General features: G+C 44.3%; 1 protein-coding gene across 1 annotated transcript in view; it reads right to left on the bottom strand.

Annotated features, from left to right (window-relative positions):
- Positions 1 to 1,597: 1,597 nt before the first annotated feature.
- XRCC2 (X-ray repair cross complementing 2) overlaps positions 1,598 to 26,675 on the bottom strand; it is a 33,192-nt gene continuing 8,114 nt past the window's right edge. The window contains exon 3 of the mRNA XM_067542738.1: positions 1,598 to 4,327. Within this exon, the coding sequence (XP_067398839.1) occupies positions 3,612 to 4,327 (716 nt within the window). The 3' untranslated portion in view covers positions 1,598 to 3,611. The remainder of the gene's footprint in view (positions 4,328 to 26,675) is intronic.

The raw sequence follows: 26,675 nt of genomic DNA, 5'->3' as shown, positions 1-26,675 counted from the left end.
ATGTTTCAACACTGCTGAGCTTTTCCCAAGGTTTTACTCCAAAACAAAATGTCTACATACTGACGTGAATTTGCAAAGCATTTTGCTTCAGACAGAACTGTATTCTCTGATGGATAATGGTTCAGTTGAAGTTTTTCTGACCAGCTCTAATACCTAGACTTAGATTTTGATGCCTCTGATCCACTCAAGTTAGAAAAGGTAGGTTTTGGGGTCTTGGGTATACCATTGTTGTCTACCTATTTGTGTTTCCAGGCATAGGTTCATGGCTGACTTAAGTAACCAAGGGGATGGTAGGGCAGTGTGTGGAGAACAGGTGTGAATGAGCTGTGATTGCTCAACACCTATAAAAAAAAATTCAGCCAGTTATTTAGGTGCCTAACTTTATACACCCCAATTTGAAAACTTTGTCCTCAGAAGTCAGATGAAAATATTAAAATGCTCACTGTAAAATTGCCTCAGTTATCTTGCAGGTGTTGTATGAGGTGTTTCTTTTTAAATATGCAATTTATTATACTGATGTTCTAAACTGTGAAACATGTTGTGCAACATGGCTGAACTAACATTGCTGCAAGAACTATAGCTTGTCCTCTTGATTTGAGTGGTTTCAGTTTGTAACTGTAATGTATGTTTTTTGCATTAAATAATGCATAGTGTATTTTTCCCTATAAAGCTTCAAAGGGCACTCTAGATTAATAAATGATATTTTGTTCCTTGCTAGAACTGCACTGAATTTCCCATATGGTGTGGAGCCTGTTTTTTTAGAATTGCAACATGCAGCATGCCAAATCCTGCACACAAATGCTCTATTTGGGCTTCATTCAGGCAGAGCTTCTTTTAGCTGCTTTATTTGTTCTGCAGTTACATGTAGGAGCTTGCAGCATTTGAAATCTCAGCACAAGCCAAAGGCTAAAATATGTAAATCCAGACTACACCAAGACAGTGCCAAATAAAAGGGTAAACATAGATGAAAGCAAACAGATTAAGTGATGGGGAGTTCTTACTGTCAGCCATGTGCTGAAGAACTTGGAGGTAACATCACCCTGGAAACCAGCAGTGGAACCACTGGAGGCATTTTTTCCCCTAGCTCAAAGGTAAAGGTTCAGATGGAAGTTTAGCTTGGAGCCATGAAGGCATACCAACCAGGCTGGGAGTCTGGCATTCAGCCAAGAGGGTGTGCTCCAACTCACTAGTAAAATGGAAAGACAGCATGTGGGAGAAACCATATTGCTTTGTAAGCTTCAGATAAAGAAGGGTGGAATTCCAGGCTGTCCAATGTAAAGGAAGTGTGATTCCTGGGATATCCAATTCATCTGTGTTAGCACACTAAAATAGCTTCACTTCAGACTTCTTGAGCAAGGTATGATCATAACGAATTTCACAGCCCTAAGCTATCATAGAAACACAATTCAGAGATTTTTTTTTTTTTAAGGGTTTAAGTGGCTAGGGAGATGAGGCATAGTAGAAAAGCAGTATGCTTTCCATGTGAGAAGGGTCCTGATAGGACTGTTTCAAGGGAAACTGAATTCAAAGGCACAGCTTCTTGGAAGGAACGGAATTTAGCATCTGTCAAAGGCCCAGTATACAGTCTCCTCAAATATAAAGATGAAGAAATGAATTTATTGGATTGCATTATATTTAGAATTTCATAATAAACATGGAAGGAGCAAGTTCAGGTTTGTTTCGTCAATTATTTCCATAATTTTAAAGGACCTATTTGAGTTTTCATATATAATACCATGTTGCTTGTTTTTTCCTGTATACATGATGTTCATTTTACTAGGAAATGCTTCTGGATTTCTTATCCTTTTTCTATATTCCTTGTTCCTTAGCATGTTAGCAGTGCATCTAAATAATCATTTTCTTCATTCACTCATCCTTGTTTAATTTTGATATGCCTTTGAAAACAAAATTTTTATAATATTGTGTAAGGGTGCATCCATTCCGCCTTAAACAGATATAAACCTACGACGGGCCGGTAGTATATTACCTTCACCATTGTAAATCTGTCTGTAGTGCCTGTGACAGGAAAATTAACAGCCATTGAAACTAAAAGCACTCTCTGGCCATCATAATGGGCCGAGTGCGCAAGCTTTTCCCACCACCAATCTTCCATTCGATATCCTGCTTCCTCTCTAAGAGTGAAAATGTGTTAGTCTCTCTTTATTGAGAATTCTGGGCATCTGAGATTAGTAATGCAACGCCTTAGTCCTAGGAACTACACTTGGAACAAAATTCATTCCACAGAGATGAAACAGCTGTATTCAGTAGTAACATTTAAAAATACTTCTAAAGATTATGCAATAAGAAACATTGTATAATTGCTAAACTGATGCACATTGCTTTGACCATAAAGTGTACCAAGAAACATATGCTGTTTAGCCATGAGTCTTCTTCTCTGCTTTTTTCAAATCACAATTTATACCTTGTCTCTATTAAAATACAGTGTGCAGGAGATAGCACGGTACAAAGAATGCTTAAATAGTGGAGGACGATATAAACTTAGATCAAAAGAAAGTAAAATGTAGAGGAGCTTTCTGATAATACATTTTGCAATTACAGTGGTCCATGCTATACCTTGGCTTCGTAGAGATGCACCTAAAAGGAGACATAGGGTTGTGGACTGGTAAGCATTTGAAAGTAAGAAATCACTAAAAGATAGTGATTTCCACAACTGGGTGAGCAGTGGCTGGGATAATAAATGAGGCTCTGAAACTAGTTACACAAACCACACTGATTGTCGTTGTGAGCAACCACATCCTTTTGGTACTTAAAACCCAGAGCTACAGCATCCCAGATTTTTTGGGGGAGAGGGGTGGGGTGGGAAGGAATGGGGGCAGTTAGAAATTTTATTTTAAAAGTTAAGTTTTTAGACCTTTTCCTTCAAATGTTAACTATTTGTTAGGTCTGTCACTAGCTCACAGGGGCCTCAGGCTACCTCCTAGGATCAGTCATCTATGGCCCTGGGTCCCTCCACTTTTGGGAGGACTGCAGCTGCTTGAAGACTGCTGGCAGAACAGTGACAGCCATAATCCCTATTCCCCCAAGCATGTGACACTCCACAAATGGTGGTGCTGGCAAAGAGGACCATGACCAACACCACATACCCTTCCCTGGAGGTGAATCCCTCCTCCTGAGTATAAATGTGCTTGCTGGCACAGGGTGTATGCAAAGGGCATAGCCCCATGCTAATGGCAGAGAATTAAGACCAATATTTACAGAGAGCTAACATTTGACTAACCACAATCACTAGCATAAATTGCTGGACGAGGAAGAGGGTTATGACAGAGCTGAAATCAGTGCATTTGGTTGTATACCCTGGAGGTTACATTACATAAATAAATTAGACGTTAAAGATGCCCTAAAATTTTAGTTTTCTTGATTTAGTCTCTTTCTGCAGCAACAACATTCAAGCAATTTCAGCATTCTCCTTTCTAAGATGATATGTGCTTTAAACTCCTCTGCCCTTTACTGAGTTTAAAAAAATGTTGGTGACAAAAGTCATGAACAATCGGCTATAACAAAATAGATTAAAAGATTTTTTTTAAAACTACTTAAAACTAAATAGACTGTGAAGTGCCAAGATTTACCACAGTTTAAGAGACGGACTGAAGTTAAAACTGAACTCCACAGTCTGCAACGCTAAATGAACATTTTATGACATGTTTTTTTTTGGTGTGACAAGAAACAATTGAAAAATTTTTGCTACTGCTAGAATTACATTGCTTAGAGAAAAATATTCTGTGGGTTACCATTTGTTGCCATGATTTACAAAGATAAGGCCTATACTCTATATCAGATTCACACTGAAGTTTTAAAGGAATGGAGTTTTCTGTAGAGTTTGAAGATTTCTGCATTATCATTTGTGTGGTTGCAAATAAGGCCAAGTGATGCTCTCTTACTAGCTTCTCAAGAAATTCAGCACATCTCTTCAGATTCATCTCCTGCATGTTAACACTCTCCCCTCCATTGCTTCTATCTATCCAATAAAAAGCTGATATACTATCTAAAATCACAAGGCAGAGAGAAGGGTGAGCACAAAACTTGTTTTCTACAGAATAAAGAGTGAGAAGCAACTGAGCGCTGCTGTTGCAGTTAACAAGGAAAAGCCTTCCAAGACACTCTTTGACCATTTCTTCTGTGCTTTGGGACAGTCTATGTTCAAGAATGGTAACTAGGCGAAGCATGTCGAAATGGTAGTCTGTATCAATGAACATGACTTCTACTTCCAGTCCTCCTCCTGATATTGGAAGGACACAGCGGGCTATCAGGTGATAAAGCATTTCTGTTTTTCCTGTACCTTCTGGACCATGGAATTCAACGACAGCTCCTGAGAATAAAAAAAGAAAACTGAGTGCATGAAATGGGAGCATGTATTGCTTACAAATTATTTCCAGAGTTTACTGACCTGATTTTTCAAAGTTGCTGAGCACCCATAACTCATTTACTTCATTGGGAGCTGTAGTGCTCATTGGGAGCCGCAAGTGCTCATTGATTCTGAAAGTCAGGCCAGAAGACTATTTTGAGCCTCCCTGATCTACATCTACTAGTTAGGCGTAAACCAGATTGCTACACCCTCATCAGAACTCCTGAAAAGAAGCCTTTTCTTCCTTGTGGCCCAGGGAGCTCTGTGGTTTATTGCTGTTTTGACAAATAGAACAAATGTAGAATGCTCCCTCCTTCCATTTCTGTCCTAGACAGGCCCCTGAAAGCAGCAGGGAACATACATCACAGATTTAACTGATGATGCACGTCAATGGTGTTCAGTATTAAAACATAGAATAAAGAGATCTCACCCTAAAACAAACAAAAACCACCTCAGGTTTGACCAAAATCCCTAACAGTACACTTGCATTATTTTGCCTAATTTTGACATCTGATTAAACCCTGAAAAATACCCTTCTTCATGCTGCTGTATCAGTATGTACATACCATGATAACTACAATGGTTAATGCAATATGGGATAAAATAGAAACTAAAAATCATATTTTACATATAAAATCCATTGTGGCTAATAGTTTAACAATATGCTACAGATGACTGCACAAGTAATCTCCTTTTTCTATTTCCCCCACCACAGACACACACGATTAAGTCTCACCTGCTGTTAATTAGGGCTTGTCTATACAGATGGGTTTAATCTACACTAAGGCCTGGTCTACACTAGAGTTTTGTTACTTTTGTCGACAAAACAATCCTGGTGTACACACTGCAATGACTCTTTTGTCGACAAAATTTGCCCTGGTTTATCAACAAAATAAAACCACCTAAACGAAAAGCATAGAGCCTTTTTCAGCAAAGTTTTTGCAAAAAAACATGTGTATACAATGCCCTTAGGAGGCTATTTTCAGTGATATAACCTGAGCATCTCAGCATGCTATCACGAGTGCTGCTCTGGTAAGCGGTTTGAGCTCGGCTGCCCTGCAGTCATCCACCTCCACCGCTCCCCTTTCAAAGCCCCAGGAAGTTTAAAATTAACTCACCAGGGAGAGCTCATTCCACAGCACAGCAAACGGCAGTCCTGCCTGCCCTAACCTACAGGGAAGGAGTGTAATTCCTGATGTGCCGTGCAGAGCCAGAGATGGAGGTGGGGGCTGTGTCCCTCTTGCCATCCCCACGGGTGTACCGGTGTACCGGCCCCATCTCTGCTGAGGAGGGTGGGGGAATGGAGGACACCAGCTATGAGCTGTCTGTGTAGCAGTTTCTGTCTTGGGATTGGTTGCTTCCAGCTGTTGAGGTCTGAACTTAAAGAGACAGTACAAGTGCAGACACACACAATGTCCCCCAACACATGCTGTCTGTCTGTCTCCGTTTGTGTGTCTCTCTCTCTCTCTCTCACACACACACACACCCACACACACACACACACACACTCTCTCTCTCTCTCTCTCTCTCTCCCTCCCCCTCTTCTGTGGGCTTCTTGTGTTTGTGTTCAGCAGTGTCAGCTTGGCTGACAGGGCAGTTTAAAAATAGCTGTCAAACTAGTACTTTGTCAACAAAAGAGCTGATAGTGTGAATGCACTCCACTGACAGAAGGAGACAGTGAAGACATGCAACAGTGCTTTAATTACAGCGGTGGCTGTATGCTGGCAAAACTTGTGTCGACAAAACTTTAATGTAGACAAGGCCTAACTCAAATTGCTCCGGTCTGAAAATGCCTTTGTACATTGTGCAATACCTTAGAGTGCACAAACTCTGGAGTCCTCTTTCAAAGTGTATTAAGTTTGATGCAAATTGAATTAGTGCCATCTATTGTTCATGTGGATGCAATGATGCGCATGCTATTGTGGCAGTCCTCCACCTGCTATCCCACACTGCTTCACAGGTGCCAATAACTGACCTGTCTGTTCACCTGTGTGCTCTCTACTGCTAACGGAGTGAAGTTGACCAGATGTCCCCTCTCCAGTGTAAAAACTGGCATAGTGCCAGGATCAGCCCATTTGCTCCTGGATTCCAGTAGTATTGGCATTAGTATTAGTATTGGCATTAGTATTACAGCATTACCTTTACAACATGCCTCAAGCACCTGCTTCAAGCTGTGTCGAGACCCTACATCTCATTGCCATCTGGGGAGCAGGACTGGTGCAATAAGCTCTTGGGGCCAACCTCTGCAATAAAGATGTGCTTGTGGACACTGCTAGTGAGATGTCCACAACTGGGACACTGATCAGTGCTGGATAAAGATTAAACAGCTCAAGAGAACTTGCATTAAAACCAAGATGCCAGGAAACAGTCCAGCCATCGAAATATAATCTGTCCATTTTTTAGGGAGCTGGACAGGATATTATGTGACTACACCACTTCTGAACCCAAGGAGGCTGTGGACCCTGCACCTCTCCCCCAAGGACAAGAAGCAAGAGTCATTGAAGGAGGCAGTGATGGGGTTTCCCTGGGGTGTCACCTGGGACTGAGGTACTGCTGTACCCCCTTAACTCCCTAGACTGGGTTGTCTCCCACACTACTTTGCTAGTGACAAGCAGCAAACCCCTCCAGGTGCTGTTATCACTCAGCCCAGCAGTAGGTGGAGCCCTACGCCCAGCTAGATTGCATTAATGATCCCAGAGCCACTCAAGAATTTCACAGAGAAAGGCCCCAGCCAGTCAATCCCAGTTCCCTGCCCTGCACCCCAAAATTGCCCTGTCCTGCCCTGGTCACAAGTTTGACCAATAAGTTTATCACTCAGTTTGCCCCTCCTTCAGCATACCGGACACACCAGTTTTTGTTAACTGAGTGGGGGATTTTTTTAAAAACACTTCACAGAAACACACTGTTTTAGTTAAGAATATAAAAAACAGGTTTATTAACTATAAAAAGGAGGAGTAAGTGGTGTAGGCATAAGAAATCAGAGAGATACCAAAGGAAATAAAGATAAACATGCAATCTAAATCTTAAACCTCTAATATTATGCAGCATCTAGATTAGGCAATTTTCTCACCCCACTTGGATGTTCCAGTTCTCAAGTATACAGGCTTCTCCCCAGCCTCTGTCCAGTCTCTTAGTGTTCCAGCGTTCCTGTTGCTTTTAGCGTAGATAAGGAAGGTGCAAGGAAAAGGCATGCAGCCTCTGTTCCTTTTATATCTGTTGACCATGTGGCCACTAGATACTAGTCAAGGCATGTCCAGCAGATCCAGAGCCACAAGGTTGCTCAATCTCTCCCATGTGAGTGAGTCACAGAGTTGAGCAATCTCTATTGCATAGTCTTGTGTAACTGTCATTGTATTGTAAATCCTTTGTTGACTGAGGACTGCTGAGCCCCTTCTGGGCAGGGGGTGCTTCCCCTGCTGTTACTAGCAAGCTTATAACATATTGTAATAACAGCAAAATTTTATAACTTGATACCTACTAACTCTATGCATATTTTGACAGCATAGTGGGTTTTAGCAGATTATGATCTTTCATTGGATATTTTCCGTGACATACTTAATATGAATTATTACAACCGTACAGAAATGATGAATAATGGGTTTATAGTATGCTGCTTTGGGGTACAGTATGTCACAGAAGGACACAAGGAGGGCAGTGAAAAACTATTCACAAAAGCCAGGATTTCTTTGGGACTCCAGACCCTGAAAGCAGCTGTGTAGAAAGCGAGCTTGATACTCAGTCAAAAACCCAGCCTGAGACTCAAGAGGCAGATTCTATTGAGGTACTTGCAGCACATAATTATGTATCTTTACAATTTATTCTTATGTTATATTGCAGTGCCAACTTCTGGTTCCAGGTGCCTGTAACGAGAAGGCGTGGTCTCCCTCATAGGCTGACATGCCACCTGGAGGGCAGAGCTGGATGTGTCAGGTGCTGTCTGCCAAAAATGGAGGGGTGGAACAGTAAGGGGAGGTATAAAAGCTAGGCCCTGCAGCTCAGTCAGGGGAGAGCCGCCAGAGGAAGACTCCTCTTACCCGCAGCTGGAGTGGGAAACCAGGACAGACTCAAGCTGCACGAAGGACTGGCCTGACTCACTGGATCAGACCGACAACACAGATGCCAAGGAGCTGCTGGGACTACCCCTAGTGGTTTACCCTGGGGAGACAGACACTGACCCCTGGACTCAAGTACTCCCTGAGGGAAGGGGAGGAAGTAGCCCAGAGGCAGCCCACTACAAGCCAGCTACATTACTGCCCGCACTTGAGTCAGCATGCTTCGGTTGTGACCCCACTGACCCAGTGGCGAAACATTCCGCCACAGTCAGGGCCCTGGGCTGGGATCTGATGGAATAGAGTGGGGCTGGGTCCCCCTAGGTTGGCAGACACCCCCTACCCCAGGCCTGGGCTTTGGTGCTCAGCCTGCGTCCCTAGACTGCTTTTGTGCTCAACCCTGCCTGGTCACAGGCTAGATCCCTAACTATTTGCTGCCCTGCCCGAGGGCCTGGGCTTATAGACTGCTTTGGCGCTACCTGGTCACAGACCAGATCTCTAGCTATTTGCGGCCTTGCCCTGCAAGAGGGCCCAGGTGCTTAAGACTGCTGCTAATTCCCCCCTTTTGTCTCTTGAGACTATTCCTACTGCTCAGATTATGAAGAGGCGTGGCCTCCTTGGAGGTAGATGCTGAGGGATGATTTTTGGAAGATGTGAGCTGGGAGCCTTCTGAGTCTCCAAGCCTTGCCTCGATCAGTCACACTGTCCCCTTTCCAAAATGGCATGTGGAACAGACAAGCAATTAGCTTCTGTCTTGTTGCTCTGCCCTTTGCTCCTTTGAATAAGGCCATTCTTTGCCTCCTAGTCATCTGTCTCAGTGTAATGCCACCCAGAGTCAGGACAACCTAATGGGGATGCAGAGGGGATTACTATCCTGTTTGCCTCCAGATGTCCCCCACTAACCCCTCCAATGCTATATAAGCAACTTCAAGTCACAGCCTAAACTGCAAAGACAGCCTGGGGACATAATTCCCAATCCCTGACAGCCTTCAAGACTCAACTGCAAACCCAAACAGCATACACTACACACCCAAATATCCTGATCTAGCCCCTAGGCATACACCACTTACTATCTTGGATGCCCACCTAAGACAGGGAAGAATCTTAGGGAAGGGAAATTAGAAATACATGTTAAAGACCATCCTAGCCTCTTTGGAATATGAACAATAACCACTCCTTCCTTTCTTTCTCCCCCCGGCTGCTTGCCATCACACCTGTAACAGGCAGACACTGAAGGACAGGGATTTATCAATCGCTGAGCAGCTGGCTAACTTTCATAGATTCCAAGGCCAGAAGGGACCATTGTGATCATCTAGTCTGACCTCCTGTATAACACAGGCCACAGACCTTCCCCAAAATAATTCCTAGAGCACATCTTAGAACATTCAATTTTGATTTAAAAATTGCCAGTGATGGAAAAGCCACTTTGAGGGGGAAAGAGAATTCAGGATGAAATGTTTGCAGACCTCGCCTCTCACTGCAGACTCTCCCTAAAAAACAGAAACCAATGGCGAGCTGGAGGTTGCATTTGAGGTCAGAGAGAGAAAATGACAAAGAGCTATCCAGAGAGAGCACTGAAGTGGCCAGAGACAGTGTTGCTATGGCAAGACACTCTAAAGAAAGACAGGGACATGCAGAGGCAACTTCTGGAGATAATACAGAAGCAGAATGCTCTTGCTGTGGCGTGTGCTGCTAGTGGACACACAGACAACCTAGTACCCTCAATCAGGATGCAGCCATGTTCTGCAGCCCCCAGACAATACAAGGTACTGGAAACACCTCCTAAGTTCCCTACTCTATCCCCACAGCCGGACTCCCAGATGCCATTTCTTTCCCTATCGCAAGCTTAGGGCAGCAAGAAAAATTGCACCTGGGAGCCCAGCTCTTTCAAGTCATCTAACACCCCAAAACTTTGAGCCCTAACACTCGACACCAGGAGGGAGAAGAACAAGCAGCAGCAGAGGCAGGACATTTACTTGCCTGTGAACTGGAACCTCTTCCTGCTCCCCCACATTATTGCATGTTGCCCTCCAGTGCACTGCCTCGTTTTATAGCTGTGTTTCATTGTTGTTTTAATTAAAAGGTTTATTTCTGGTTGTTACATACTAAATTATTTAATTTTAAAAAATGCATAAAAAGTCTAATGAATGGAACACAGAAAAACTGTAAATTTTGCATAAGACAAAATGAGTGCCATGATGTTCCACATCTACACTGCGTGCTCATAAGCCATTTCTCCCTGCTTCCCAGGATAACAGCTGAATTACATCTGCATAATTTCAGGCTTGAGACTCAAAGAGCAAGCAATAAGCATCCCCGACCACATTGCCCAGGCTGTTTCCATTTGCTAGTGGACACCCTGCTGGGTGCTCAAACTGCAGAGCAAGTCTCTGTATCTCAGCCTCCCACCCATCGTTAAGCCTTTCTCCCTTATTCTAGTAAAATTCTGTGCAAAATACAACATGCAGCTATAATCTTAGGCAAGGTTTTTTCTGCAGCTTCCAACTTATTCCACAAACAACCCCACCCTCCTTACAGATGACCAAATACACACTCCACTATCATTCTGCAACTACTACTGAGGCTATCGTTAAACAGTTCCTTTCTTCTGTCCAAGTGGCCTGTGAACAGCTTCACTAGATAAGTCAGGTCTACCAGGATAACCAGAACATCCTCCACTCTATTATTGTCCACAGTGATCCTGGGGGCAAAGTCTCCTTTATTTATTAAGGTCAATACAGCTAAGTTCTAAAAGACCCTAGCATTGTGGACCTTTCCAAACCACCCTGCATTCATGCCGTGAACCTGCAATGGTGGTCAACCAGGTCTTGGAGCACCATGGAGAAATACCCCTTCTGTTTGTAAAGACAGAGCTCTGGTGTGTGGGGGCAAACATTAGGCACATGGGTCCCATCAACTGGCACAATACAGCTTGGGAACCCCATCTGTGCATAAGAATGGCCATATCAGATCAGAGCAATGGTCCATCCAGTCCAGTATCCTGTCTTCTTACAGTGGCCAAAGCCAGGTGCTTCAGAGTGAATGAACAGAACAGGCAAACATTGAGTGATTCATCCTGTTGTGCAAAGCCATCAATCATTTCCTGAGCGTTACCACGCTTTATAACATGATGCAACAGTACCTTATGTGGTACAAAACACCTGCATGACAGGGAGATCAACTGTTGAGGCCACTATGTTGAATTCATTGGCCTTGGACTGGTAACATTCAGGAGTGGCCAGATGGTACTGGTAACCCCTCTCTCAATGGGTATTGGACACCACATGTTGGTATGCTCCCACTGCAGCTCCAGTGCTAGTTCAGCACAGATCTCAAAGAAAAGGTTGCCTTTCCCGTTCTAAAATTCTCTAGCCACTGCTGGTCACCTTAGGTCTACAAAATGATCCTTTCCCACCAATCAACACTGGGTTCCTGAGTCCAGAAATGATGCTGCACCATGTGAAACTGCTCCAGAAAGAGCTTGTGTTGTTGCAGTTGATTGTTGTCACCATCTTCTTCCTCATCCTCCACCTTTGGCCACCACTGCTGTTGCTATTGGAGATGCTACTGCTGCAGTGACATCATCTGCTCTGTGGTGCAGCAGGTAAGTCCAAAGCCGAAGCCACAAGGCTCTGAAAGCTCAAAAAAAGCCTCTGCGTATTTGTGGTTGCTGCCAAAGCAGCACAGCGCATTGTTGGTCCATGCTGGCCAACAGAAAGCAATCTGAAAATGGTGCTAGCCTACCTAAACAGAGAGGAAGCATGGGGCGGAGACAGCAGAATCATGGGATATTTTGAATTTGACCCTAAGTCCCAGTATTCCACTGGCTTCCTCTATACATCCCACAATGTGAGAAAAATCCCAGAATACACACAGCTCAGCACTGAAGCAAAGGACCATGGGATACCATCCCAGAATGCCACACACTTAGTATGCACCAAACCTCAGCCATGTATATACGACGCAAACTGAAAAAAGGCACAGCCATTCTAAGTGCTATTAGTATGGCCCACTAGTTGGTGTGTAAACTGAATGTGAACTAAACCCTCCATGGAGTCAAGGATTTAGTGTTCAAGAAATTGCTATTGATAAAAGATTTGCAACTGGATGACACTGACCGGCAGCACCTGTCATTACTGATGGATGGGACTTGAAGAGGAGGCTGCTACATAAAGGAATTTCTTAGACTGTATTGTTATTTCTGATAAATATACAAAGAAAAAATTAAAATGGAGATAAGATAGGAAAGGAAAACCTCGTTAGATGCCACAGTCATGTTTAGACAAGTCTATTTTTGTAGCATAGACAGGCCCCTGGTGTTTCAAGTCTGCAACGTTCTTGTTCACTTTCACAGGGTAGCGATGTGTGCCTATGACTGATGAGACTGTCTCAGTGCAGGGGACTGTACTAGATAACCTACTGAGGTCCCTTCCAGTCCTTCATTTCTATGAGTATGTCTACATTAGAAATGTAAGTTGACCTATGTTAGGTTGACTTACAGTCACCGGAGTAATTACTGTGGTGATTAATGTCCACACTACCCTCCTTGGGTCGGTGGTACGTGTACTCACCAGGAGCACTTCCACCAAACTGACAGGGGCAGTGTGGGAAGCTGAGAGCCTGACAGGAGCCCAGCTGCCCCACAGGTTCCCGGTGGGCTGCCGCACCCTCTGCTTCCCATTCTGCACAGGGAGCGGAGGAAGTCCCTGGGGCTTCTCCCCTCACTATTCCCCACTGGATGCTGGGGGAAGCCACCTGGGGCTTCTCGCCCCCAGGGAGCAGGGTCCAGCTGCCCTGGCCCCCCCACCACCCAGCCGCTCATCTCTCCAGGGCAGCGGGAGAAGCGGGAGGCAGCTGGGCTCTATCTACCCAGATTTCTTGACAATTTCACGGCTTCTACCAATATAAGGGACACACTGTCTACACAGACAATGCATTGCCCTACCTACACTGACATAAGCCTTATGCCTCTCGTGGAGGTGGAGTTATGATGTTGGTATAAGTAGGGCACTTACATCTGTGGGAGGAAGGCTGTATTGTAGACACTAACATAATTTAGATCGACATAAGCTGCCTTATGTTGACCAGCTGTATAGTGTAGACCAGCCCTATGATTCTATGATTTATTATATATTTTCTCAGATAGTGCTTGCAATATGAAACTCTGCATCTTTTGGGAAGATGGAATTGCAGATTCCATGGGAGCTAGGCAACTACTCTTCTGCCATCTGAGGTGGGGATTTTTCTCTTTGCAGGCAGACAACCTACTTGGAAAATTCTGCTTGATCCACAATTGGAATAAAAAAAAAAAAACCCACACACTACAGAATGCAAGTGTTAAAAAGACAAACTAGAAAGTATAACCCATTACTAAAGATGTGATTCTTTTGTCAGATACACATGCAGGACATCTAAAAATTCACAGTTTTATATCAGAGGAATACTATGTTTTTCATTTTAGAAAGTTATTTTCTCTTTATGGTGTAAGGCAAATGTCCATGTAGGACTCCACACATTATGATAAAAGCATGTGCAGTAACATTTAACTGCTCTAATCTGGATGAATTAGAATTGCACAACTGTAACTGCAAGCGTTGCATTCCATGACCTAGGCAAGTGTAAGTAGGGTAAGAGCTTTCCAGAGGAGGAAGGCAAAAGAAGAGAATTAATTGCAGCTTTGCTCCAACATGTTTGTGCCCATCTGAGTTAACAGGGTTTCTCAAGTCATTACTCAACTTTCATAGGCTATTATTGCTCACAAGTATACAGACTATCATGGAGAAGTTGAAGCATGGGAAGAAGCAGGGAACAGACTCTTGCCTCACACACTAGAAGTGTTAAAGGTAATTTACACATGACGTGTCAGTTCTATCCACTTCAGCAGTGCACAGAAATTCTCCATAATACAGACTGTGTGAAATTCAGCAATGTCCTCCCAAACTGGAATTCTGTTTTTTTCAATTTTTGATGTTTCCAAAATTATACAGAAGAGCCTGGGAGGCAGCCAGGGTTTACTTGTCTGTGTTGAATACCACTCCCCCACATTGGTAGACTAAGGGAGAGAACTATTCAGTAATCCTTACTTTACCCTCCTACTCAAAGTTCGCAATATTTAACACTGCTACTTTCAGCCAGCTGCTATTCTGTTAGGGACATTACAACAATCACAGAACCCTGTTACAATAGGAACCTGACATGAAGAAGTCCTTTTAAATATGCTGGGTGGTGTCATTTCCTCCAGCTCCTTCTCTGAGTCTTTGAAATGTTTTAGAACACATTTGTCTTCTCCCAAAAAGTGCTTTATAAAATACAGACTCTGTCCTGCCATTGGCTTCTGCACAAGACTTCCATTGCCTTCAAAGGCATTTTTTGAGTGTTGCTCAGTTACTGGATTTGCTAATTAAATATTAAGAGTTGTTTCATCCACCTCTGAAGTGAAGTTCAGCTTGTTCAAAAAGCACACAGCAATGCTACACAATGGTTTAGGAGAGGTAGTGAATAGCACTGTGTCACACTTCTCAGTGGTAGTTTAGGAAAATTATAAGTTATTCTATGACGTAAATATTTGTCAGTTTAAAAGATGTTTTCCTTGAAGAGTATGTGTGTGTATATACATATAAAGTTACCTCCTGTAAAGCCCTGCTCTGGAGGAAGAGTTCACAGCAAGCATGGGGGACCTTTATGATCTGTTTAATGCTTCCAAAAAGTTTAATTATGTAAAAATGGTAAATTACATGAAAATCTATTCTAAATGTTTCTCTGAGGGTTTATTAGTTTTAATCTAAGGACAAGACACCTTATTTAAACTCCTTCTGAAGTCGGTTGCATACAGTAAGGTACGACGTATGTTTGAGTTGGACTTTGAAGTTAACATCCATTTGCTCAAAAGAAGTGCACTATGGACTGTAAAAAAAACAAAAAAAAAACTTGAAGGAGCAGGGGACTTCTGTGCCCTTGTGATTATCAAAGAGGCAGCCCACAATAAGAGCCAGTATGTAATGGGAGCCCTTTATAGCATCATTTATAAATTTAGATTTTCATGAAGTTAGTGACTGGGCTGCTACAGTACGATAAGAGGAGGAAATTCACCCTTGTGGATCAGAGCAGGCAAACCATGACACAGCAGAGGAAGGAGAACTGGCTGACAACTGGACTTTCAAAAAGCCTTTGACAAAGTCTCTCACAAGAGAAATGTTAAGGAAACAAAGTAATAAATATTAATGCCACCTATTGCCTTGTGTTATATTTTTGTTGGTAGATCTCAAATTGCTTTAAAGGACAGGAAATAGCTACGGGGTAAGTAGTACTGTAGTGTCATAGACTAATGCTATGTGTACACTACACCTTAGGTTGGCACAATTTATGTTGCTCAGGGGTGTGAATAAACCACACCTACCGAGCGACGTAAATTACACAGACATAAGTGCTGGTGTGGACAACACTATACAACATAGCTACTGTCGCCTGGTGGGGGTGGATTAAGTAAGGCGATGGGAGAGCTCACTCCCATTGGCTTACAGTGGTTACACTACAGAGCTTACAGCGGTACAGGGGTATCAGTGCAGCTGTAAGCGCTCTAGAGTAGCCATAGCCTTAGATACAGAGTAGGAATAAATGGCCAGTTTAACATGGAAGGAGGCTAACAAAAGATTCCATATTAGGACTTTTGCTGCCTAATATTTACTAATAGTCTCAAAGTAAATGAACAGCAACATGAAAATAATGTACCAATGGCATGGCAAAATTCTCCGATGACACAAAGTTAATTAGATTAATCAAGACTAGAGACTGAGTACCTAACAGAGGTAGGTGAATGAGCAGCCTGGTATCAGATGAAATTCAGTACTGTTGAATTCAAGTTGATGCACACTGAAAGGAATACTCTGGACTAGTCACAAATACAAATTGGTTCTAATTAACTGTAAACATACAGAAAAAAAACTGGTTGTAACTGTGGACAAGTCAATGAAAATGTTTGTTCAAAGTGCAATGGCACTCAAAAAGCAAACCTCTACAAGATATATAGGAAATGGAACAGAAAATACTGATGCCACTATGGGTACGTCTACACAGCAATGTAAGCCAAGAGTTAGTGGGACTCAGGTTAGCTGATCCATGTCAGGGAATTGCATTTGAACGGTAGGTTAAGGATTTTCTGACCTGTGCTTGACCCGTACACACTGCACAGATGCGAGTCAACGTAATCCCATCACAGAGTCCGTAGTGTCCTGTCGATACACTAGCTCTACGAATATGTTGCACTGTGGGAAACCTCTACTGCCCACCCTGTTTTCTAACTCTGACAGTGTTATTGATGGGACTCAGGTGTCCATAAGAAGCTCAAGCACATAAACTACACAATTAGCTCCATTGGTGGCTGTCTCTGTAGAATGGCTGCAGTTTGAGAAGACTTTATACTGAACTACCATCTGAGAATTGGGCTCTCCACCTCTAGGTTAAGTCATATTGGCAGAAAAATGCCCCATGTGCTCCTCTTCTGAGGAGAGTTAGGACATCAGTCTCTAGGGCTGTCAAACTTTTAAAATGGGGGGGGGGAGAAGAGGGCACAGAGCAGAGTGGGGACCAAGCAGCTGCCCTGAAGGGACGGGGAGAAGTCGGGGTATTGGGCATCATTCCTCCCACAGCTGTGCTTGGTCCCACTCTCGTCTCAGGCCTTTGCTTCCGGGCTTGTCTTGCCCTCCCTGGGGCTGCATGTGTAGGGGCGCCCAAACAGTGTGCACTGTCAGGGCGGTGAGCGAAAGTCAGTGCTAAAGCCTCCCTTCAGAGAGGAGGAACCAAAGCTGGAGCGGTCACAGGGAGGGCAGGGTGGCCCGGGAGTAAGGGCCAGAAACTAGAGTGGGACCAACTGGCTGCCCTGCAGGAAGGGGGAGCAGCAGAGCTCTCAGCTCAGCACGGCCAGGGGAGAGTTGACTTCAAACATTTTGGTGGCGGGGAGCTGCTTCTTGCCTGGCAGTTTTGCTCCTTGCTCCACACAGCAGCAAGGAGGAGCTGGGGCAGGAAGAGGGAGGAGCACGCTTGGCCAGGCAGTAATGGTGCTACCAGCTGCTGTGCTGGGTGTATGCAATGTTTTTCCTTTGCTACCGGGAACTCTGGGATATATCTGGAGGGCTTCTGAGATATGAGTCAAGCTGGGGCCATGCACACACAGGAAAGCAACTGGGCTTGGACCCTAGGTCCCAGCTTAACACGGGTTTGGACCCTCCAGCCCTGCAGGGTCCTGGAACCCTAGGTTAGCCTTAGGTTATCACAATTGGTGTGTGGGAAACAAGAAGAGTTAGGCTTATGTTGCTGTGTAGACATATCCTCAAATGCTATTAAAATAGATGGGATGTCCTCACCTAGAATACTGTGCTTAGTTCTAGTCATCCTATCTCAAAAGACATACAGCAGAAATGAAGTCTTACATTTTACTAATTAGCAAATTCTGGTAAAACTATTCCATTGCACTGCAGCCCAGTTCAGACAATTCTAGTCAGGCTATTATCTTATTAGTGGGAGTGGTGGGGACATGAATTATACTATAGGCTGTTGCAGCTTTCACACAATCAGATACTTTGTTAGTCATTTAGGAAATTGGGCAGAGGCTGTCACTTCTTTCTACTTTTGTAAGTGAGAGTTGGGGGAGGAAATATTTACTTCAAATTAATTTTGGGTGTCACACTAAAACTGAAAATCAGAGCTCTACATTTACACCCACACCTAAGCATGATATTCCAAGGTGGTAAAGAGAAACTTGATTGTTAGTAGTGAAACATTATTTTTAGAGCTCATGCCATTTCTGCTTCGCTATTTATGCTATTTTGGAATACCGTAAAATACTATGTAATCGGCTCATGTATCCTTAAAGGCACAATTCCCTCATGATCAGGAACAGTGGCTGGAGTATCACAGCAGCATAGATGCAGTGAGTGTTTGGAGCTGTTGTGATAGTTTAGCCACTGGGACTTTGCATCCAAGAAGTAAACAACAGACTGAAAAATAAGTGGGGTGTTTTTGTTTGTTAGTTTGAAATAAAAGAGAAGTTATCTTTTCTGCAAACCCTGCAGAGCATTATTTAGAGTACTTACCAATTTCACTAGTTGGTTTTTATTACTCTTATTGTGGAGAAAAAACAACAGTCCTGAGCTGGAAAAAACCCCCCCACAGATACTAACCATCTGTAACTGTTGTTCTTTGAAATGTGTTGCTCAAGTCCATTCCAAGTAGGTGTGTGCATGCCATGTGCACAGTCTGCCAGGTGTTTCCCCTAGCAGTACCCATTGTGCCCCTTGGAGTCATGCCCTCATGGTGCCGTCTAAAGGGCCTGGCTAACCCTCCACCTCTTTAGTTCCTTCTTTCCGGCTGGCTCTGACAGAGCAGTAGAGTCTTGGAACGGACATAAGCAACACATCTTGAAGAACAACAGTTACAGAAGATTAGTAACCATTTTTCCTTCGAGTCCTTGCTCATGTCAATTCCAAGTAGGTGACTTCCAAGCTAGACTGTAGGAGGTGGGGTTGGAGATCAAAGCCCTGCAGATTGAAGCACTACTCTGCCGAATGCAGCATCGTCTCTAGCATGCAAGGTAATAGTGTAGTGAGCAGTGAAGGAGTGAATAGATGACCACGTTGCCACTCTACAAACGTCCTAGATCGGTACCTGGGCTAGGAATGCTGCGGAGGACACTCGCACTCTGGTGGAATGGGCCATTATCGTTGGGGCAAGCACATTTGCCAAGCCATAACAGGCTGATACATGAGGTGATCCACAAAGAAATCCTCTGGGAAGACACAGATAGCCCCTTTATTTTATCTGCCACTACTATGAAGAACTGGGTTGTTTTTCCGAACAGCTTCGTTCTTATAATATAAAAGGCCAAGGCCCGCCTGACATCCAGCAAATGTAATCCATGCTCTCAATTACCGTGTGGTTTCAGGTAGAAAACCAGGAAGAATATGTCCTGGTTCAAATGGAACTGGGAAACTACCTTTAAAAGGAAGGCTGGGTGAGGACAAAGTTGTATAGGGAGGTTTTGACGTGAGCACCTTGAGCTCGGATACCCTCCTGGCCGAAATTACAGCAACCAGGAAGGCCACCTTCCAGGAAAGATAGAGGAGCGAGCATGTTGCCAGGGGCTCAAATGGCAGTCCCATAAAGGTTAAGGTCCCATTGGAGGACTGGCTGGTGTGTATGAGGGTACAGTCTGTCTAGACCCTTCAGAAAACATCCAACTAGAGGATTAACAAAGACTGAGCAGCCAAGAGATGGAACACCGAAATGGCTGCCAAGTGGACTTTAATTGATGATGCAGATAGTCCAGGATTGTCAGAATTAATGTCAGTGTGGGCAGGATGCCCTTCTGAGCTGCTCAAACTGAAAACTTCTTCCACTTAGCTAAGTAAGTGACCCTCATGGAGGGTTTTCTGCTGCCAAGGAGGACCTCTCTAACCGATTTGAGCATGCTAGCTCCAGAGAGTTCAGCCATGGAGCTTCCATGCTGGGAAGTGAAGTGACTCTAGATTGGGATGCCAGAAGGTGCCATGCTCTTGAGTGATCAGGTCTGGGAGCAGAGAGAGAGTGATCAGAATTTCCACTGAGAGGTCAAGGAGCATGGTATACCAGTACTGATGAGGCCAGGCAGGGGTTATCAGAATAATGGTGGATTTTTCCTGCCTCCTCTTCAGCAGGACTTTGTGGATGAGTGGAATTGGGGGAAGGAGTAGAACAGTTGACCCATCCACAGGATAAGAAATGCATCTGTGATGGACCCCAGGCTGTGATTCTGGAATGACCAGAACTGCTGGCACTTCCTGTTGATCCTTGTGGCGAATATGTCCAACCAGGAGCTCCCCACCGAAGGAAAACACTGCTCTACACATCTGGGCAGATCGACCACTCATGACTGAGGAAGGATCTGCTGAGGTGGTCAGCCTGTGCATTTTGAGCCCTGGGAAGGTAGGATGCTTCTAGGTGTATTGATTGGGCAATGCAGAAGTCCCATAGTTTGAAGGCTTCCTGGCACATAGGAAAGCAGCGTGCTCCACCCTATCTGTTCATATAAAACACTGTTGTTGTATTGTCTATCAGGATCAATACTACCTTGCCTTACAGGTGACCTTGGAAGGCCTGATAGCCCAGGCATACTGCTCTCAGCTTCCTTACATTAAGGTGAAGTAGGAGTTCATGGGTTCAAAGACCTTGGGTCCTGAGCTCCCCAGCCCATTGCCAAAGCATCTGTCACTAAACACAGTGAGGTGAGGGGCAGAAAAAGATACTTCCACTCATTCCGTGCATGGGTTGCACCACCCGTCTAGGGTTTCTAACACTAAAGGGGGAAGTGAGACTATTCAGTCCATGTTAACCCAAGCTGGATGGTAAATTTATGCTAGCCATACTTGTAGCGGCCTGAGGTGTAACTTTGCATGCTGGACAACATAAGTGCCTGCTGCCATATGCCCCAGGAGTTTTAGGCGGTTTTGAACTGTGGTGGTGGGATAGTGTTTTAAGTCCTCTATAATGCCACGAAGGGCCCTAAAGCGAGCCTCTGGGAGGAATGCACTGGCATGACCTGAGTCCAGCAGCATCCTGATGAATTCTATCTTCTGGATTGGCGTGAGAGTCGAAATCTGTTCACTGACCATAAGGCCCAACTTGTCAAAGGTAGACCCTATCAGACTCACATCTACCTCCACCTGGGCCTGGTATGTCCCTTGACATACCAGTTGTTGAGGTAAGAATATACTAGTACCCTCCTCTTTCTCAGGAATGCAATGACTACTGCCATACATTTGGTGAATACACAAGGGGCCACAAACAGTTCATGGTCCTGCCCTTCGGACTGATAGTGGACCTGATTTGACTGTAAAGAGGAAGAATCTCCTGTGGCTCAGGAAGATGGCCACATGGAAGTACGCATCCCTCTAGTTGAGGGCGACGTATGAATTGCTCGGATCCAGAGAAGGGATAATGGAAGCCAAGGATACCATGTGGAATCTCAGCTTCTTCATGAATTTTGTTCAGGTTTCGCAGGTCAGAATGGGTTGGAGCCCATCCTTGGCTTTCAGAATTAGGAAATATCAGGAGTAGGAATCCTTGCCCCTTAACTCCCAAGAAACCTCTTCCACCACTCCTATTCTTAAAAAAATTTGCACTCCTGCTGCAGAAGTTGCTTGTGAGAGGGGTCCCTGAAAAGAGACAGGGAGGGTGAGGGAGCGAAGGTGGGAAGGATGAAAACTGGAGTGAGTATCCCAGTTTCACTGTGCGTAGGACTCGTTGGTCTGATGTGACCTAGGACTATACCTGGTAGAAATGGCACAATCGGTCTGAAAATAAAAGGGGGACAGATAAGAGATTCTAATTGGTGCGCTGTCTTTGGGCGCACCCTCAAAAGTTTTGCCTAGACCGAGGATTATCTTGCTTGTCCAGAATCCTTGTTAGAGGGGGGTTGTGGAGGCCTTCTGTTATTCCTGCCCTACCAACGTTGGTCTTGGGAGAACTGAGGCATAGATTGTGGCTTGAAGTAGCTCCTCTGGGGTGCCGGAGCAGAAAGGCCCAGAAACTTTAGTGTTGCCCCAGTCTTTTAAGCTATACATTTTTGAGTTGGTCTGTGCGAAAACAGGGCCGGGGCCTTCAAATGCAAGGTCTTGGACTGTCAGCTGGACTTCATGAGAGGCCTGGAGCCAGGAGCTTCTTCTCATGGCCATGCCAGATGACAGTCTGAGCTCCCATACGTGTAACACCACCTGAAGTAAAGTCGTCACCACAGCCTTACCCTCCTTTACCAGGGCAGTGAATTCAGTCTTGGAGTTCGGTGGCACTGACTCTATGCATTTTGCCATAGACTCCCAGGAATTAAATGCATACCTGTTTAGGATGGTTTGTTGGTTCGCAATACGAAGTTGGAGCCTTCTAATAGAGTATACTTTCCTACTAAACAGGTCCAACTTCTTAGCATCCTTAGCCTTTGGTGCGGGGCCCTGTTGACCTGCCTCTCACATGCATTGGTGGCCATCACCAGGAGTAACCCTGGAGGGGGGTGGGTGTAGAGGTACTCATGGTCCTTTGAGGGACAAAGTACTTTCTCTCTACCTTCTTTGCAGTGGGAGGTAGAGAGGCAGGCGTTTGCCATAAAGAGAATGGTAGGATGATTCTGAGGGACCCTCGGGGAAAGAATGTCAATCATGGGGTCTGCTCCCTCTACAATCTCCTGCACTTGGAGCCCCATATTCTGCACCACTCTGTGAAGCAGCTCCTGGTGAGCCTTGCTGTTGTCCGCTGCAGGGGCAGCCACTTCTCCTGCCACAACTTTGTCTGGCAACGAGGAGAACGATGCTCTGACTGGTACCCATGCTTCCTGTTCTTCAGCATCTGAAGGGTTGCATGATGCTGGTCCCTTGTCCTCAGTGCTGAGATAAAGGGCGGCGTCAGGCCCAGTGCCAGGATCAGAGCCTTGTCTGGCACTGTGCAATAAACTCCCGACAGGATCAGATGGTCAGGGTCTGAAGTAAGAGGTGAGAGATAGCAACTTCCCACAATGGGCCCCCCTGCACCTGATAGAACACCTAAGGGGTCCAGAATGGCCATTAGGCAGACATTTGCCATGGCAGGGGGGTAGGGCACAGCACTAAGAGAGAGTGAGCTGCCTCTACCCTCTGGTGTCTGCTAGGGCAGTGCTGGCTCCTCATATAAAACTTTGGCTCACAGTCAGAAGTGAACCGCTTGCTCCCTGGAGACCATGGAGGTGCGGTGCCAAGGAGTGGTGCTGTGGGGAGCATGATCTTGCCATCATGGCAGGTTTACCTTTAGATGGCACTGCAGCTCTTCTCAGTTCTTGGTCCCAGCTTGTTCCCGGTCACGCCTAGGCAGGAGCAATGGGGTTGTGCCTTCAATAAGCTCCCTTGCCACCTCGAACGTCTCTGGCATAGAAGAGAGCTGCAACTCCTTCTCATGCCTCTCCCTGGGCAGCAAGTCCAATGGCCTCAGACTTGAGGAGCCCCTCTGCGGGGCCAGAGTCAATGGTGTCGTGCCTGAAGGCTTGGGACTTAAGTGGCCCGGTACGGATCGCACTTTGCTTGGGCCTTTTTGCCCTGATGACTTTGGCATTGGTGAGCGTCCCCTGCTCGTTTTCTTTTGTTTCTTACACAGCACTGGGTAGTGTGAATGCTGTTGCACTTCACCACGTGCCGAGTTCTTCGGTGCTGGGTAGGTATGCCAGTGCCGGGAGTCTCTATGAATAGGAGTCCTTCCTCGGGGCCACTTCCCTCACTCACACCAGTGCATTCTGCACTGATGTCGAGGTGCATGGTGTTTGCTCCATAGGTTGGAGACCCGACTCCATAAGTAAGAACTTGAGTATCTGGCTTCTTTTCTTTAGGGTCCTAGGACAGAAGCCTCTGCAAATTTTACAACGATTCTGTTGGTGTGTCACTCCCAAATACTTGAGGCAGGAGGAGTGTAGATCATCCCTGGGCATAGGCTTCCTACAAGACCTGCAAGGCTTGAAGCCAGGCATGTCCCGTCCCAGGGATGGGGATGGAAGAAATGACCTGATAAGCAGGTGCTAACTATTTTTATCCTAAGACTAAAACTAATCATCAACTATTTACAGGTACTTCGAGAGAATAATAGGGAAGCTTGGAGAGCAAGAGAAGCGATGTTCTAGCGACCATCATGGGCAGTAAGAAGGAAATGAAGAGGTGGAGGATTGGCAAAGCCCTTTATATGGTGCAACTCCAGGGGGCACTAGAGCTAACCCTATGGGTACCAGTAAGGGAAAAACCTTCTGGCAAACTGTGCACACGGCACACACACACCTACTTGGAATCTACATGAGCAAGCACTCAAAGAACTTCACTAATATGAATACGCCTTATTGTGAAAGTGTCCAAACTTCTCAGAACCAAAAGGTACCACCAGTATGACAGTTTGCTGATGCAGAAAGCTGGAACAGGCACCTCAGAAAAGCTTCTGAATCTGTGTAATGCTTTCACACTGGAAATGATAACTGCAGAATTAAATTCTGGCACTCAATTTAATATTTGTTTTATCTTTCAACAAAAGTAAATGTTGAGACGATGGGTATCTTAGTAAAAGTCCATACACTGATACAGTACAAATGGGAGAGTTGCAAAAGCCACTGGATCATTTTTAATTTAGATTATGAATTCATACACTGAATACTGATTTAGGTGAAGGGGAATACCCATGAATACCTGGAGATAATCTGTGCCCTCCTTACCCTTACACCACCTCAAAGAAGAACTTTAAGAAATACAGTTGGTTTAAAAAGTTTTCATGAGTGCTCTCATTTAATTCTAAGCTGCCATAGCTCTCCAATTATGATCCATCCAATCTGTGTATGTGAGGCCTTAAAATACACCTACTACAACTGCTGTAAGATCATACTGAACTGTTTTTCCTACAACTGAGTCCATGCTTCTTTCCCGCCCCTTCCTCCCTCCACTATCATGGAACAGTCTTCCTGAGCTGATACTCAAGGCCATTACCCTCTTCCTCATTCAAATCCCTCATGTTGATCTCCAGTTTTTCTGCAAAGCCTAAAATAAATTAGTCAACTAAATCATCTATTTATTTTTTCATCTTTAAAAACCAACAATAAAAATCTTCTTTACTTCATCATGTTGTGTTCTACCCTTCACATAGTCTTCCTGATGTTGCCCTGTTCTCCGAACTAGTCACCACATTTGTTCCATCATGTGAAAGTTCCTTGTGGCCTGGATTGCATATTGTTAGACACCTAGTTTAAATACTATAAATATACGAACGCCCCATAATTAATCTTTTTTTAGACTATACACACTTTCTTTTTCTCAGTCATCATGATCCTTTTTATTACTATTCTGTTATTTGTTCCAGTTCTTCCTATGATCAGAGTAATTTGGAAAAACTAGAAGTGTACAGTGAGTCAGATGCAGTTGCACAAGGGCCACATAGAGTGGCACCACTGAATTTCACGTGAAATTCCCTCAGACAAACAAACATATCATCATTGACATCTCACTGCAAGATCCTTTTAGTTTCCCATATTTGCTGCTTTCCAAATGTCGGTCCCTAAATTGACACGTATGCTGTTTATTTTCATAGATTCCAAAAGAATCTAAGACCAGAAGGGACCACTGTGATCATCTAGTCTGACCTCCTGTACAACATAGGCCATAAAACCCCAAATTAATTCCTGTTTGAACTACAGCATATCTTTTAGAAGATGAGAATCTACTACAACCTTGGTAAGCTGTTCCACTGGTTTAGTACCCTCACTGTTAAAAATCTGTGACTTATTTTGAGACTCATTTTGTCTAGCTCCAACTTTCTGACCATTTGATCTGGTTATATTTTCGTCTGCTAGATTGAGCAGCCCTGTATTATCAAATTTCTGTACACCATATAGGTACTTACAGACTATAATCAAGTCACCCCAAACCTTCTTTTATAAAACTAAACAGATTGAGCTCTTTGAAGTCTTTCACTACAAGGCATATCTTCCAATCTTTTAACCATTCTTGTGCCTTTCCAGTTTACCAACATCCTTCATCAATTGGACATCAGAACAGAATACAGTAGTTCAGCAGCAGTTGCACCAGTGCCAAATATAGAGGTAATATAACTTCCCTATTCCTACTTGATGTGACTCCCTTTTTCCTACATCCAAGGATTGCATTAGCCCTTTTAGCCACAACATTGCCCTTGGAACTCATTCAGCCTTATCTCCAAGTCTTTCAGAAACACTGCTTCCCAAGACAGCATGGCCTTTGTTCCTATATGTCTGACTTTACATTTGGCCATATCATAAAACATACGATTTGCTTGCACTCAGCTTACCAATTGATCCAGATCCTCTGTATCAATGACCTGTCCTCTTCATTATTAGCCACTCCCCCATTTTTTGTTCCTCTATAAATTCTATCAGTGATGATTTTATGTTTTCCTACAGGTCATTGATAAAAATGCTAAATACTGCAGGGCCAAGAACTAATCTTTGTGGAACTCCACTATTACAACACCCACTCAATCATGATTCCCATTTACGATTACATTTTCAGACCTATCAGTTAGCCAGTTTTTAATCCATTAAATGTGTGTCATGTTGACATATCATTCTAGTCTCCTAATCAAAATGTTTTACAGTACCAGTTCCAAGTTAAATGCCTTACAGAAAGTTTAAGTATATTGTGTCAATACTTATAAAATCCTGAACCCAGGGAGAGACTATCTATTTGCATGCTGAAGGTAACCTGACCGACAAA

Source organism: Emydura macquarii, unplaced genomic scaffold (assembly GCF_026122565.2).
Source record: "Emydura macquarii macquarii isolate MOO-44397 ecotype Brisbane River unplaced genomic scaffold, CSIRO-AGI_Emac_v2 contig_719, whole genome shotgun sequence".
NCBI lineage: Eukaryota > Metazoa > Chordata > Testudines > Chelidae > Emydura > Emydura macquarii.
The sequence above is the reverse complement of the archived record's forward strand: the minus strand, read 5'-3'. Positions and strand labels throughout refer to the sequence as shown.